This window comes from Gossypium raimondii, chromosome 6 (genome assembly GCF_025698545.1).
Source record: "Gossypium raimondii isolate GPD5lz chromosome 6, ASM2569854v1, whole genome shotgun sequence".
NCBI lineage: Eukaryota > Viridiplantae > Streptophyta > Magnoliopsida > Malvales > Malvaceae > Gossypium > Gossypium raimondii.
In genome coordinates this window covers 2,052,544-2,069,600 of record NC_068570.1, presented here as the reverse complement: position 1 = coordinate 2,069,600, position 17,057 = coordinate 2,052,544, and the positions used below count along the sequence as shown (strand labels likewise).

The following is a 17,057-nucleotide window of genomic DNA, read 5'->3' as shown; positions in this document are numbered from 1 at the left end:
TTTAAAATTTGAAAAGTACGGATACTAATAACTGAATTCAACCATTATTTTTATATAATTGTCTTATCTTTTGCTTGTAATTATTAAACTAAAAAAAGTCAATGCTCACTGAACTTGTCTTTTAGAGGTACATATAATAATGGTTAAAGAAAATATAAAGTAATAAAATGTCAACTTTTTAGTATTAATGTAGTATTACATCATGGGAAATATGGAAAGTTATACCTAAATAATAATCAAATGAAGGGGTCACTTATGTGCAGACTTCAACTTTATTTTTATTATTTGGTGGGGAGAGTTGGCTGACTAAAATGAATCATACAAATAAATTTAAATTAGTTTTACAAAAAAATGATTTTTTCTTTTTTAATATATCTTTTGATTTTTAAAATAAGAAAAAAAAGCAAAGAAATAATTTTGAAAATAAAATATAGTTGGGAAGAGCATGCAGATTTTTATTTTTATTATTATAAAAGCATATAATTGTACTTTGAAAGTAAACAATTGCTTGCTAAAATAATAATAATAAAAGATGAAAAAATTTTAACACTTTTATTTAGTTAAAATATCTGCATTCTTAATCTACAATATATGTGTATGTCTGCAGTTGTAAATGGTGATAAATTATATGGAGACCATAACTATTTCTACTTTCTAATATATATGAGGTAAAATTATAGTTTTCATCCTTCTTTAGTTTTTATACTTTAATTTCACGTAATTTTATGCTTTATTTTTATAGATCATTAATATCGTCAATTATTCCGCTTAAAACGTAGATGTAATTTTCTTTCTTAGAGAACTCTTCAGACTAGGGGTGTAATTGAGCAGAGTTAATCTGAATATTGGAAAGCTTGAGCTTGACTCAATACTCGGCTCAAGCTTGATCAAGCATCAAATTTTAAGCTCGAGTTAGAGCTTGAATAAGCTCATTTATCAATTTTCGTACTCAAGTTCAAACACAAGCTCGAGCTCATTTGTATTTAAGCTCTTTCTATATAATAAGGATAAAAATGTGATTTCATATTATAAAAATCAATTTAAATGAAAATTTTGATTATGTCCGCGACCTATTCGAATCAAGTATTACAGTGCATGAATTCGACTCGACTGATAGCTCGAGCTCAGCTCGATAATTACCAAATCAAATTTGAGTTTTTTCAAGTAGAACTCAAATAGCTTGCAAGCACCAATATCTCATTTACTTACTATAGACTAACCACCGAAATTATAGAAGTAGAGGACCAAATTATGTCAAAATTATTTCGATTAAAATGTTGATGTAATTTTTTTTTCTTAATAACACTCTTTAGACTAGGGATATAATTGAGCAGAGTCAACCTAAACACTAGCAAGCTCGAGCTTGACTCAACATTCGGGACTCAATAATCAGCTAAAGCTCGATCGAACATCAAATTTTAAACTCGAGCTAGATCTTGATTAGTATCATTTATCAATTTTCGAACTCAAGCACAATTAAGTTCATTCATATTCAAGCTCAAGCTCATTCGTATTTAAGCTCTTTTTATACAATAAGGGTAAAAAAGTATTTTCATATTATAAAAATCTATTTAAATGAAAAATTCGATTATGCCTGTTACCTATTCAATCGAGCATTACAGTGCATGAATTTGACTCGGCTGATAGCTCGAGTTGCTCGAGCTCAACTGGATAAGTACTTGACTGAGTTCGAGGTTTTTTTTAGAAAAACTCAAATAGCTTGTGAATGTCTTATTTACTTACTTTAGACTAACCAATGAAATTATAAAAGTAAAGGACCAAATTATGCCAAGATTATTTCGATTAAAATGACGATGTAATTTTTTTTCTTCTTAAAAACACTCTTTAGACTAGGGATGTAATTGTGGGAAAAAAAAATAGAGACTAAGGATGTAATTGAGTAGAGTCAACTTGAATACTAGCAAGCTCGAACTTGACTCAACATTCGAGACTCAATACTAGGCTCAAGCTTGACCGAAAATCAAATTTTTAGCTCGAATTAGAGTTCGAATAAGCTCATTTATCAATTTTCGAACTCAAGTTCAAACCCAAGCTCAATTAAACTCATTAGTATTCAAGCTCAAACTCATTTGTATTTAAGCTCTTTTTATATAATAAGAGTAAAAATATAATCTCATATTATAAAATATATTTAAATGAAAAACTTGATTATGCTCACGAACCATTCGAATTGAGTATTACAATGCATGAATTCGACTCAATTGATAGCTCAAGTTGCTCAAGCTCAACTTGATAATTACTGGGACAAGTTCGAGTTTTTTTCGAGTAGAACTCAAATAACTTGGGAGCACCAATGTCTCATTTACTTACTTTAAACTAACCAATGGAATTATAAAGGTAGAGGACTAAATTAAGTCAAAATTAAATACATGCATTAAATCGAGTCGAACCCAAATAGTAGCAAACCTAAAATTTGAAGCTCAATACTTGACTCAAACTCGATCAAACATCAATTTCTAAATTTGGGCTAAGCTCAAGGCTTCAAGCTCGATTAAACTCGCTCAACTCTTATTATATAATAAGAGTAAAAATATAATTTCACAATATAAAAATATATTTAAAAAATATATTCAAATACTTGACTCAAACTCGATCAAACATCAATTTCTAAATTTGGGCTAAGCTCAAGGCTTATTTTTTTTTGTTAAACTCGAATGACTTGCGAGCAGCAGTGTGTTAGTCTCATTTACAACCCTAGGTTATTCACTTATTTAATGCGGGAACATAGGATTAAAAATAGAATACTAGAAACGAAAAACAAAGGTCAATAAATGGTGAATTCAGCAACTTAAAAACACAACAATGGTATTAACAACAGAATCTCTTGTACCGACAAACAAGACCTTTCACTCAAAGCCACTTTTGCTCAAAATATTATTACAAATGCAATGAACACTCACCTGGAAGAATATCATCATCAACACCACCTAAACCTAATATTATCATGGTTCAATCCACTAAAACATTTACCAAATGCAGCCTTTTTTATTCAACCAAATAGACTAGTTAGGCCTTTAGGCAAAGTTGTAGCTATATATTGAAAACTCTAAAAAGTGCAACAAACAATGCCCATCTACCACCACCACAACACTTGTGATATCAAGCCGAGTTTACAAGAACAAACAGCGGTGTATCTCCTAACCGTTCCCGACCCTGAAATAGAAACCGAGGAAGAATAAGAAATGAAAGCAAACGTTAATGGGTAACTGATATCGGGAGAATATGGTTTAGTTTATGCATGATTCATAGCACACCAGAAGTCAGAAACCAGTAAAAAAATGGTAAAAGTACCATGAAGGCCCCAGTACTAGGAGTCAGATTGCATTTTTCCCCCTTACCTCAAAAATTGGGCAAATTAATCCTTATACATTAGATCAACGAGTAAACTTATCCTTTCTGTTAAAAATTTCATCCATTTCTTCTGTTAAAAACTGACGTAGCTAATAGAATAACCAAACAGTTCCATATGGCATGCCACGTCTACCTCATGATAACGTATGGGGACCAGATTTTAACATTATAAATGGATGGAATTTATAACAAAATGGTCAATTTGCTCTTTGATATAACGTATAAGGACTAATTTGGCTTATTTTTTTAGTAAAGGGGACAAAATGCAATCCGACTCCTAGTACATGAGCCTCTATGGTACTTTTACCGTAGAAAAAGACTAATGGTCAGTAATTTCAAAGCTCTACTAGAGTGCTAGTTCATACATGGTCACAAATTTGCATTTGGTATTACATCCATGCCTTTATGCTTTGGTTGAATTTGATAAACAATGGTAATTTAACATGAAATTAACTATAACAAATTTTAGTTTTATTTTAAAAGAAATGATAGAGATGCTATTGTACAAACCTCAAATGAACAAAAAGGATAACAACTAGTTCATTAGAAGTCAACCTCCTTTGACACCCAACATAATGTTCATAAAAGAACAAATATATAGTGTTGAAGCTGACATTGAAACTATTATATGTTTGAGAACTTACTGCTCAGCCTAACATGTGCTAGTGTTAGGCCAAGCAGTCTAAATAAGTAGGCAGGGTACAAGCAGGTGCACTGCACATCCTATCAGACATGTCTATTGGAAAGAGGATAATGGTCCCGTGACATTAGCATAGGCTGAAAAAGAAGATTAACACTTTGCAACTATGAAACTCGAGCAGGAATGAGATTCATTGTTTCTCAAAAAAACTCGCAATTAGCTTTCTAATCACCGTAAGCAACATCTAGAATACTTTTTCCTCTACAATACCATGACATTTGTTTGTTTTCTTGCTGTTCTAAAGCTGAATTATGATTCTAAATATTTTTTTCTTTTTATGCCTACAATGAGTATTTGGTCTTAAAGCAAATCTTCCTAATAAAAATCTATTAATTAATTTTCTTATATTTTTAGGATCTTTCTCATCAATAGTTAAATTTTTTATATTACTAGTCAACATACTGGTTGTATATTGATCTTTAATTAAATCTTTGACCAGATAATCATTTGTTCGATTATCAGACTCTATTTTTCTTTTTCTATATGGATTTGTTGGTTCAGTATCCATCGGTTCTATTTTTCATTTTCAAATGAAGTGGTTTCTTCATCAGAATTATAAGTTAAGACTTTTATGTCTTCATCCTGATCTACTGAAGTTTTTTCTTCATCAGATTGTTTCTTAAATAATTCTGTTTTTTTCAGAATTACTTGAACTGCTACTATCATCATATTTTAACATATAATGATAATTAAACATACTAAAAAGATCTTTATGTTTTTCATAAAGTTCTTCTATTAACCCTAAAGATGCCTAACTACAAACTGCTCCATGGCATATTTTTATTAGAGTTTATAAGCTCAACCTTAGTTTTATCAGTCATTATGGTTTCAAAATATGTGTTTAAAGCTCAGGTTTATCACACGAACTGTGATTGATAAGGCAGCAAGAGGTATGAGATTAGCACCACATACCTTTAAACCTGATAATTCGATAACACAAGCGCACTCCACAATATGCACGCCGACTCGCTCTGCAAATGAAACAATCATTCATGTAAATAGCAAAGCAATGCTCTAATACGACAAAAAGGAAATCCTAAGGCAATCTCTTGTACTTTCCCCTTAATTCAAAGGCTCACTCATAGCAACACACTAGCATATTATGTTCCATAAAGGTGAAAAACGAGTAAGCTTTTGACGTTTTTATATAAAATTGAACTACCAAGTAGCCTAATCGCAGCAGACAAGGTTCCACCGGTGGCAACGAGATCATCTATTATCAAAGCACGTTCTCCAGCTTGCACGGCACCGACATGCATCTCCATTTTGTCTTTTCCATACTCTAAAGAATACTCCTCCGAGATAACCTCCCCTAATAAACATCAAAAAATTTAACAATTACCACAAAGATCACTAAACAAAATGCAACAATCAACAATACTCAACAAAAATCATCTTTATATATATACCAGGCAACTTATTGGGTTTCCTCATAGGAACAAACTTGGCACCAATAGCCAATGCAATAGGTGGACCGAATATGAATCCCCTTGCTTCTATACCTGCATTTTACCATACAATTATAAAGAAATATATACAATATACACTATTAAAGTAAAAAAAAAAAAAAACCCATTACTGGAAATTACCTGCAACAACAGATATATTTTGCCCTTTGTACCTTTCAACAAACAAATCAATAGTATCACTAAACGCTTTGGTATCAAGAAGCAAAGTTGTTATGTCTTGAAACATGATCCCTGGACCAAAAAATGAAAAGAACAGTTAAAGCGTAAAAAGAAAAAACAAACAGAGGGATCGAAAGTATGTTTTGTTTGAAACCTGGTTTGGGGAAGTTTGGGATGACACGAATTGCAGAAGAAATTTTGGGGATACGAGGGTCTTGTTGTTGTTGTTGTTCATCTTGAGACGCCATTTTTTGTTTTGTTGATTTTGTAACTGAGTTAGTGACTCGCTGATGAAACTCAACACGGGGACGGGTCGACTCGGATGGTATTGATTTTGGGTTTTGCGGGAGAGAGCAAAGTAGCTGTGAAAGAGGAAGACTGCGTAGTTGTCAGAGTGACCAACCCTAACAACCAATAGGGTAAACTAAACTCAAGCTCATTGAATTATTAGAAAGCTTCCGTTTTGGTCACTAAACTTAAAAATTTTATAAGATGATCATTGAACTATTTGAATATTTTCATTCAATGAGTTGTTAATATCACTATTGTATGGCCTTCTTCTCTCACACTGTCGGTACCAATTGAAAGCTCTACAGTTTAGTTTTTTTTTCATGAAACTGTTTTGAACCTCACGAATCTATGAACCAAAATTCAAACAACTTTCTTCTTCAACCTTTGACACTAACAATCAAATCAGCTTAGATCTAATGAATATTTTTCTACTCGTCGATGAGCATTGTTCTACCGTACTGATTGTTGAATCATTGCTTGAAACTCACCGACTAAACTTGACCAAAAAAAAACTTAACAAACTAATGACTTAAATGCAAACTTTCGAATAATTTAGTGACTATTTTATAACTTTTTGAAACTGGGTCACTAAAATGTAAATTTATTAATAATTTAGTGACCTCGAGTGTAGTTTACCCTAACAAATAATAAAAATAAATAAATAAATAAATAAATAACCAACTGTAATTTATTTATTTTTATTTGACGTATTTGACCTTGGCTTAAATATCTTCTTGTTGTGTCTAGCTTTCGCACAAAAATTTAAATTTGATTTAATTCGATTTGATTATAAAATTAATAAATTAAATTTAGTTTATTTGAACTTGAAAATCATCCTAACTCAAAACAATGAAAATTTGAATCTAAATGATCTAAATAAATAACTTAAAATAACCAAAACTATAAGTGATAAAAATTGGTAATGGTCTTACCCAAAAAATCAACCTCAAACTTAAATAATCCGAACTTATCACAATTCAAATTTAAAATTACCCGAACCAAATTGATCAAAAATATTAAAAGTTTATTTGACGCTATCTAAATTAACCTGATCAAAAACCAATCCAACTCAGCACGACCCAAAATTGATCTAAAGTTATAATCCTAGTTTCAACTATTAAGGATAAAAAAAATTGGAATTTAGAACTAAACTTATCTATTTTTTTTAAAAAAATCAACTTTGTTTCAAATTTTGATTTAGGGTTGAGGTGTTAAATAGTAAAGTCGGGATGGGTTGGAGTTAAATTTATATATGATATTAGTATATTTTATGTTTATTCAAGCTCAACTTGATCCACAATATAAATTTAAAGGTTTTTCCAAAGCTACTCTTATTTGTAAATGATTAACCCAATTTTATTTGAGTCTGCTCATATTATTTTCAATTTAGTATTTAACATTTAGATTTTTTTTTCTTTTATTAAAATTTAAAGTTGAATTCTTTCATTTTTTAAATTCAAATAACTTAACATATTTTTAACGTTTACATGGTATTATATTATTGCATATAATAATTTTATGTGATATGAATCACATAACATATAAAAATAAAATAAAAATATATTACAGAAATGGGTCAGATCGGGCTCAAGCCTTGAATGTTGAAGTTCAAGCCCGACTTATATTTTAAACAGACATATTTTTTGCTCAAGCCCATTTTTTAAACTTTGTGCTTTCAGCCAAATTTTCTTATACTGCAAGCATACCTTCAAGCTTGAATGGGTAATCTAACCCATGAACAGATCTAATTTAAGGTAAAACGAATAAATTAAGTTAAAAAATATATATTAAAATCATGAATGGTTATTGTCATAAAATAAAATAAATATTATCTCATAATAATCTGGCAAGTTATAAGGTGGGCTTTTTTTTCACAAGTGAGTATAAATAACAAAATAAAGCTGGACCAATACTTGGGTTGGGCTTTGTCCAAATGCACTTGTCAGAGTTAGTATAATGTATATATGTATTAATTATGCTCATTTGTTTTTAAATTATACTATTAAAATAGTAAATTGTTATGGGGTTTAGGGTATAGTGTTCAGACATATAGTACGAGGAGAAATTAGATTTGATTTTGGAAATAACATTATTAGAAGAGGTGGCCATAAACTCGAAAAGGATTAATTTGTAAACTCTTCAGCTTTTGAAAGGAAAAAAGAAGTAAAAATACCATGGAGGCCCTTATATTGGATGGTGTATTTTACCCCCTCGACTCAAAATATAGGCAAATTAGTCCTTGTACTTTAGCTCAAAGAGTAAATTGGTCATTCTATTAAAAATTTCATCAACTTCTATTCTTAAATATTGGTCCCTACATTAGCATGAAGTACACGTGGCATAACTGTTTAGTTATTTCATCAACCACGTTAGTTTTTAACTGTAAAAATGGATTATTTTTTTAATAGAAATGACCAGCTTACTATATAATCCAATGTACAAATACTAATTTGTCCATTTTCTAGTAAATATGGCAAAATAAAATCTGACTCCTAGTATAGGAACATCTATGATACTTTTACCAAAAAAAAAACGAAGAATAAGAATATCAAATTGCACATTGTATCAATATATATCTTTTGAAAAAGAAATATTAACTCTGTGATAAGTAATATTAGGGCCTCTTTGGATGGGCGTTTAACTCCAATGCGGTGCGTTTAATTTTCTTTTTGTTTCACGCTGTAATATTACTATAGTATCTAATTTCATCGTCACTGTTGTTTTTACACTTATCGTATAAAAACGCACTGTCCATCCAAAGGGACCTTTAGAACCGACCTTAATTGCTCGATTTCACACGAAGCACCTCAACATTTGGGGCAAGCAAGATAGACTATTTGGGACTTCACACCAAAACCGATGACACTAACATGCCTTTTGAATAAAGAGTAAAGTGACTTATGACATATACAATTAACTAAGATAACTCAAAATGGATCAATTTTTCATGTATGTCATCCATGACACGACCAAATGCATATATGATTGGACCACTTCCATTGAACTAAACACACACACACAAAAAAAAAAAACAACCCCATAATTTGCATAATCCCATAATTCTAGAAAATGTCAAAGGGTTCCTTTGACAATAAGCCAAAATTTCCAGAAGAGACCAACATTGCTAATTAGCTTTCGTGTAGTGTTCTGTTTTCCGACATAAACAAGTTTTGCACTATATAAAAAGGAAAAATAAAAATAAATAAATAAAAAACCCACATGTCTTTCGTTTTCTTAACGAACTGTCTTTGAAAATATATATGTGATAAGTTCAATGATTCTTCATTGATTGGAAAAAATTTTAGAAAACGAGAAACCCATGTTTGCCTTTGTTTTTGTACCCAGATTTTCGATAGGTGAGCTGAAACTGAACTATAAAAAAAAGAACCAAAACAGAACAGTGTTTGATTAGGTAAGTGATGACTTAAAAGGCGGTTTTGCCTGCCCCTGTTTGAACTATGATGTTGCCATTCTATGTATTATTTCATGCTTATCTTATTTTTTTTAATTTGGTTTAAATTAAATGTTTTTTTATGCCTGGGTCATTTTTGTTCAACCGTCTTAACCATTTTTTTCTTTTGTTTTTTAATTTAAAATTCATAGCAGGGTCGATTTTACATTAGTCGTGACGACGTGAATGGGGTCGTTGCGACGTCGGGAAGCTTCTCATCGTGACGTCGCTGTCTGTTTGACACCCTAGAGAACTCTACTTAAATCTGTCAATTAGATGGATAGAGTTTGATTTTGAATCGAGTTAAGTCGAATTTTAATTTTTGTAAGGTTCATTTTGTATTTAGGTTATTTCATTAGTTTTGGGTCAAGTTTTTTTAGATTTTTGTTGTCATTTCTAATTCAATTTAGACTTAGTTTGACTTAAATTAATTAGAATGTTTTTTTTTACAATTATAAATATAAAAACATGTTTGAGGAATCATTTAGAGCATAATCAAATTATTATAATATAAATTACGAATTGAAAAAATAAAACTCATAAAACTAATTAGTTAAACTCTAACTCACACATGACAATGGTTAATAATAAGACTCGAAGATTCACGTATTTTAATTAAAACGTATTTGCAATCCAAATTAGAATCAACGCATTCATAATTAGAAAATTTATTCAACCCGTTTAATCGAAAATTGATGAGAGTATCGATTCGGAACACGATATTGATTCTATTAATCGGGGGGCGGGTGTTGCAGTGTTTATCCCGATGTTTCGCGTAACTTCCTACAGCTTTCTAGAGAACCAACATAATCAGTTGCAACGAATTTAAACTTGTCTTAATACAAAGAACCAGTTTGGTCAGTTGGTTCATCTATTTAATTTTTTTTTCTTTTTTACATTTTTTTAACGTTGTTTTTAAGAATATCATATTCCACGATTTTCAATTCCCAACACAGAAAAAAAATCTAAAACTGTCATAAATTCCCACGTGTTAAATCAGTACAGACAGAACTAAACTGCCAAATCAAACCCTTAACTAACATGTGAACACCACACAAGTTGTCAAGGTTTCAGCCTCATGTGAATCATAAGTCTATGGGTATTTATAACTAATTATTTGTAAGGGTAAACTATAAAAAAAGTCACTTTTGTTTATTTCAAATTACATTTTAGTCACTTATATTTAAAATGTTACGTTACGTTATCGTTTTGTTACGAAGTGGTCATCCTACCGTTAGGCTCCGTTATCTCCCTAACGATGGTCCTATGTGGCAGTCTAAATGGGTTTTAAATGCCAACTTGGATGTCCTATGTGGCAGTCCAAATTAAATTTATTTAATTAAAAATCTATTTTCATCCCAGCAACTGGACATCCAAGTTGGCATTTAAAACCCATTTGAACTGCCACATAAGACTGTCGTTAGGGAGGTAACGGAGTTTAACGATAGAGTGACCACTTCGTAACAGAACGATAACATAAGTAACAAAAACGTAACATTTCAAACATAAGTGATTAAAATGTAATTTGAGTCAAACAAAAGTGACTATTTTTATAATTTACCCTTATGTGTAACAAACCCAATTTTTTAAATGTAATTTTTTATGATTAAATTAATTATAAAGACTTGATTTTTGTTCACATGAAGTATTAAGCTAAGATTTGTTGTAAAGGTAATAATTAAGACAGTAATAAATAAATTAAGACTTGATTCATTGGAATCATATTCATCGGCCAATGCCGATTTTCCTGTCGGAAGGTGCGGAAAGTGAGGAAATCAAATCAAATCCCTTTGAATACAACAACAAAAAAGGGCTAAATTCTGTTATTAGTATCTATACTTTGTGAAAGTTGTGGATTTAGTTCTAGTGCTTTTTGAATTAGTCAATTTTAGTCTTGTAATTCGTTTGGTCAAAATGTAATTTGATCAATAGTAGTTAAATTGGTTTAATTAAATTCAATCACTAGTATTGTACTATGTATACAAATATAGATTTAGTCCATATTCTCTAATTGTACTGCTCAATCTCTATACTTTTTCCGAATTTTGAGATTTCAATCTTGATGCAAAATGATAGTCATTAATCTATATATGGAAATAGCAAGTTGATATGTCATTAGACATATGAAAAGGTTAAAGTGCCTAGAAGATCCTTTATTATTAAATGGACCAATTTAGTCCCTATACTATTCAAAAGAATCAAATAAGTTTAAATTGTAATGAATTAACATTGACAATATAAAACCGTCTTGAATTTTTTCAATTGTAGTTCAATTTCCAAATGAAGATTTCATTTACAAAATTATAAAAACTTCAAAAATATTAATTTTGTTAAACAAGAAATGATATTTTTCTAAACAATAAAGTTAACTCTATTCCAGTTTGACCTTATTTGATTCTTTTTAATAGTATAAGGGCTAAATTGATCCATTTAATAGTAGAGGGACTAATTGAAGCAGGTCCCTATACTAGAAGGACCTTTTAGTATATTCACCCATAATATGTTTGTCTCATCAGATTTTGAAAATAACAAAATTTAACTTAAAATTTTCGTAAAATAGAGGGACTAATAGCAGAATTTAACAAAAAAATTTTGTTAGTGAAAGTTTCTTGTGAACGTACATTGTATGAGGTTCACCGCCCCCCACTACCCCCCGTATGATCTGGCAACTAATGATCAGCGCTTGGTTCCAAAGTACTATCCCCCCCAGATTTTGCGTCGATTCTACTCGGTGAAATGAATGCATTATGGGGGATAGCCTATGGGTGGGTATTCACTATGGCATTATGCATGTGACGTTAGTTTTCAACCAAATTTAATTTAGATTTTAAAAGTTTTAGATTATTTTAAGTTCGGGTTTGTATCATCTTAAGTTATTTCATAATGGATTCAAATTATTTTAAATTTGGATTAATTTTCACATTCGAATTAGGTGAATAACTTAAAACGGTACCATTTTATAATTTTGAAATGTGTTTAGGAGAGGTGAGGGGTGTTAAAAAAGGTGTCTTCATTTCCAAGTCTTTTCAAGAAAAGAAAAAACAACTCATACTCGCTTGAAATGTAAGGACCCACGTAGTCTACTAATTCCTTCTATCACTTGCTTACTATTTTCCTAGATTCAATTTTGGGTTTTTTGTTTGACCCACTCTTTCAAGGAATCTTCTCTTAGCCAGAAAGAAAAAAAAGAGGGTAAATATATATTTTGGTACCTAAATTTGGTTTCACGGTTCAATTTGGTGCTTAAGGTTTTTTGGTCTAATTAGGTACCTAAACTTATTTTTGTCCAATTAGATACTTGAATACGACTTTTTGGTTCAAATTAGTATTTGAACTTGACTTCATAGTTCAATTTGGTTCAAATAAGTTATTTACTGTAAGTAGATTTGCTCATGGATTGGACTATCCACCAAAGCCCAAAGGTCCACTCGAAATTTGAGAGAGTGGGTAAAAATATTGGGCCTAAAAACGGGCTTGGATAAAAAAATTAGGCCATTTTAAAACATGAGTCGGGCTTAGGTTTAACCATTCAAGTCCCAAGCTCGGCCCGACTAGACCTATTTTCTATGTTAATAGTATATTATATTATGTTATTTATATATATTATAATTTATAACACATGAAAATTCAATCTATAGTAATATATAATATTATTAAATATTAAATTTAAAATAATATAAAAAAATTTAAAAGAAATTATGGGTGAGTCTAAAATGAGCTTGTGTTAGTAATTTACAAATATGGACGGCTTTAAACAAAATTTTAAGCTCATATTTCGATTTGAGTCTAGCTTGGGCAAACGTTATGTTAATATAATGCTTAAGCTCAATCCGAACCCAATCCGACACATGAAAACTAAATTCAGAAAACAACAAAATGTATAGCAAAAGAAAAACTCAATTAAACGTGCTCCTCCATCTCCCCTTTTATATTTCTTCTTTCACTCTCATCACAATGCCCAAATAAACTCTTAACAATATCTTCGACTTTAGCTTAACTTTCTCACCACTTGTCACGCAATTTCCTTTCCCCTACACAATTCCCCCTTTATAAACCCTCACTCACTCTTTTTTAGCTCACAATTTAGTCCCCAAAGCTTCAAAAACTTCCACTTTTCTCTATTGTTTGATTATGGCTTTAGAAGCTATTAACTCTCCAACCTCAGCCACCGCTCCTTTCCGCTTCGATGATACTAATTTACACTGCCTTGAATCCTTTACTAAGCGTAAGCGTTCAAAACGACCACGTCTCGACCATGTCACTGCCGAGGAAGAATATTTAGCTCTGTGTCTTATCATGCTAGCACGCGGCGGTGGCCAACGATCTCCTTCTCCAACCACCATGCCAGAACCCACCTCGACGGAGGAGCAGAAACCGAGTTACAAGTGCAGTGTTTGTAACAAGGCGTTTAACTCTTACCAGGCTTTGGGTGGACATAAAGCCAGCCACCGTAAGCTTTCCGGTGGGAACGACGATCAGACGACATCGGCGACCGGGACAGCCGGTGGGGTTGTTACGTCATCCGGCGGGAAGTCACACGAGTGTTCCATCTGCCATAAAAGCTTCCCTACAGGTCAGGCCTTGGGAGGCCATAAAAGACGCCACTACGAAGGTGGGGCGGGGAATAATAACGCCGGCGCCACCGGTACCGCTAGCAGCGTGACGGAATCTGAAGGAGTGGGGTCAACCAACACAAACACCAATACCCATATCAGTAACCGGGATTTCGACCTCAACATGCCGGCTTTACTGGAATTCTCGCCGGCTAATTTCTTTGTTTCTGCCACCGGTGATGATGAAGTGCAAAGCCCACACCCTGCTAAGAAGCCATGTTTATCGATACCACCCAAAATCGAAGTCAACTTAACAATTTAAAACCCTTTTTTTAGTTTTAGATAACAATTCCATGAATTTCTTTTGTTTTTTTTTTTTTGGTGAGACGATTTTTTCCTGTACATAGAGCTTTGAACAATTCTTCAGTCTACTGTTTTTTTTTTAAATTAATTATTTAGTCGGCTTAATTCAATTCAATTTATTTAATTCGATAGCTTTCGTCTCAAGTTAGTGGTGGGTGGCAAAGGCGGAGGTTGAAGCTTCAGTTTTGGTGCATGAAAGGGATGGGTGGTTTCTTAACAGGTTGTGGCATGTTATGACACCATAAGGATCACGTTCATTCCTCTTTTATGGTTTTTTTTTTATTGTTATGTTCGAGAGAGAAGCATTCAATCCCATTAACTCCAATCAAATTTCATCTCTTTAATTTATAGTGATGCTACTGGAACAATTCGAAGTTTAAATACGATAATTTATGATTCGTTGTTGTATAAGTGAGACATCGGTAACCTAATAAATTAATAAAATCGGATCTTAATTATAGTGTATAAGAAGTTTTGAGGTGGAGGGTGATGTTTGGTGTGGATAAGAAGATAGGCATGAATGGGATGGGGAAGTGGGGGGAATTTTCTTTCAAGAGGTTTTGTTTGGGCACAAATTAATTAGAATGATAGGTCGAGAGATCATGATTTTTGAAATAGATCGGCGGTTGAATTAGTCAGACTATTGATCAATTGAAGAACTCGATTCAATTAATCTTTTCATTTCAATTTGATTCTTTATTTGGATCGATATATATAGTTAATCTAGAGAAACTTGTTTGCAAATTTTTTTATAATTACCACGCGATTGCCAAGCCTTATATTTTATTCATATAATATTAGTTGTATTTGATGAAGATTAAAGAGTTGATTCGATTCCCCTTTGATATCTTTGTTTGAGATTCTTTTTCTTGTTTGTCATATGCCACTATTAGTGTACAGGATGTGTGAACTATGAAGGGGCTGTGTGCTGTCTCTAAGCTAATAGCCATATGAGAAAAGTCGGAGGGGTGGTGGTGCTTTCCCTTGTTTTGCTGTCTTCCATGTGTCGCTATTTGGGTGTAGGCAATTCATTTTACGCGTATAGCAACATAAAGCTAGCTATGCCTTCGATGTTGTCATCCTTTTCTTTTCTTTTTTCCCCTTTCATTGCAATATAATAACAGGACTTAAATAGGTAAGAGTATTATGAAGCATTTTGTATTAGTGGTTAGATTATATTTTATATTTTATTCAAAATTGAGAAAGTTAATCCCTATATGTTAGATTAAAGAGCAAATTGATTTTTCTGTTAAAAATTTTATTATTTTATACCGTTAAAAACTGGCGTGATTGACAGAATAATTGAACAGTTATATGTAGTGTGTCAAGTGTACCTTATTGTAATATACAAATGTACAGTTTTTTAACAAAATGGCTAATTTGCTCCTTAATTTAACGTATAAGGATTAATTTACCCTTGTTTTTGTTGAGAGGAAAATGTAATATAATTTCTAATATAAGAACTTTCATGATATTTTTATCGATTTGAATTTGTGTCATCTAAATATCAAAAGTGTTAAAAGAGCTTTAACCTTTGTTTTAAATAAACCTTGACATGTTGGGGTAGGCAATGATTTTGGTCTCTCAAAATGGTAAATTAGCTTATAGTCTCATTAAATTTTATGAAATTACAAGTTAATTTAATAGTAAAATTACACTTTAATTTCTCAAAGTTTATTCATTATTTTTACCTCCTTAAAGCAATTTTTCTAATTTTACCCTGGATAACTTGATTGGGTATATGAAGTTGAATGTAATTTTTCTTTTTCTTTTCTTTTTATTCTCCTTTTAATTAATCATATGTTCATACGGACATATAATAGGAATATGGAATCATATGAAGCAACCGCCCATGAAAACCCATATAATATGCAATAAAGTTTACTTTTATTCTTGTAGTTTTCCTCAATCACATACACTTGACAAATATAGCAAATTAATGTATGACACATTCATCCATCTTTAAATACAATGCATGTGTATGGGTTTTTTTTTTCTATCTTTTTATCTGTTTCATAATCCATATTTGGGGTTCGTAGTAAGAGTGAAGCTAGAAATCGAGATTAAATAATATATTTTATGAGAATTAGTATGTAATTTAAAAGATTAAATTAAAATTTTATTATTTCAAGAATTAAAGTACAATTTTATCATATGCTAACTTAAAATTTTATAATTTAAAAAAAATCAAAAGTAAACTTTATTATTTTAAGAAAGTTGAGAACCCCGCTAGTCTATAGCTGTCTCTCTCAACAAATTTCGTTTTCATTTCCTTCAAAGTGTATGCATGGGCTTAAATAAAATAAAATAAAAAAAGTATCTCCATTTTTGTAGCTATAGCTTACATGTAAATGCTGATAAAGTTAATGTAACTTTCAAGGAACCTTCTTCCACAAACTACAAGATTAATGTACCTTGGAAATTTGATTTTGTCATTGAAGATACCTTCCAAAACTCAAAAAGTAGTGCTTAATCCTATGTATATAGGGAGATAATTAAGCTCTAAGTATTGTTTTAGCTAAGTAATATGAGGCACTCATTCCAATTTTTTTCATTGAGTTTCGTGAGCCCATATTCTCTTTTAATGCTTTTTTTGTTGTTGCCCACAAGTGAATGTTCCTCTTAGAGAGAGTGAAATTAAAAAAGGTGAACATAGTACAATAGATGCTTACTTTTAGCCTTAATTTAAGTGCAAAAAA

The 17,057-nt window shown here is 31.3% G+C and overlaps 2 protein-coding genes across 2 annotated transcripts; one reads left to right on the top strand and one right to left on the bottom strand.

Annotated features, from left to right (window-relative positions):
• Positions 1-2,809: 2,809 nt before the first annotated feature.
• On the bottom strand, positions 2,810-6,124 carry LOC105774060 (adenine phosphoribosyltransferase 1, chloroplastic). Its single transcript, XM_012596382.2, has 6 exons — positions 5,855-6,124; positions 5,662-5,772; positions 5,482-5,574; positions 5,235-5,384; positions 4,985-5,043; positions 2,810-3,174 (listed from the first exon to the last, which is right to left on the bottom strand). The coding sequence occupies exons 1-6, from the start codon at positions 5,946-5,948 to the stop codon at positions 3,121-3,123; spliced, it is 561 nt and encodes a 186-aa protein (XP_012451836.1). The 5' UTR covers positions 5,949-6,124; the 3' UTR covers positions 2,810-3,120.
• Positions 6,125-13,454: 7,330 nt separating this feature from the next.
• On the top strand, positions 13,455-14,706 carry LOC105774481 (zinc finger protein ZAT10). Its single transcript, XM_012596984.2, has one exon. It carries the CDS (start codon positions 13,574-13,576, stop codon positions 14,315-14,317), a length of 744 nt encoding a protein of 247 aa, XP_012452438.1. The 5' UTR covers positions 13,455-13,573; the 3' UTR covers positions 14,318-14,706.
• The last annotated feature ends 2,351 nt before the right edge of the window (positions 14,707-17,057 follow it).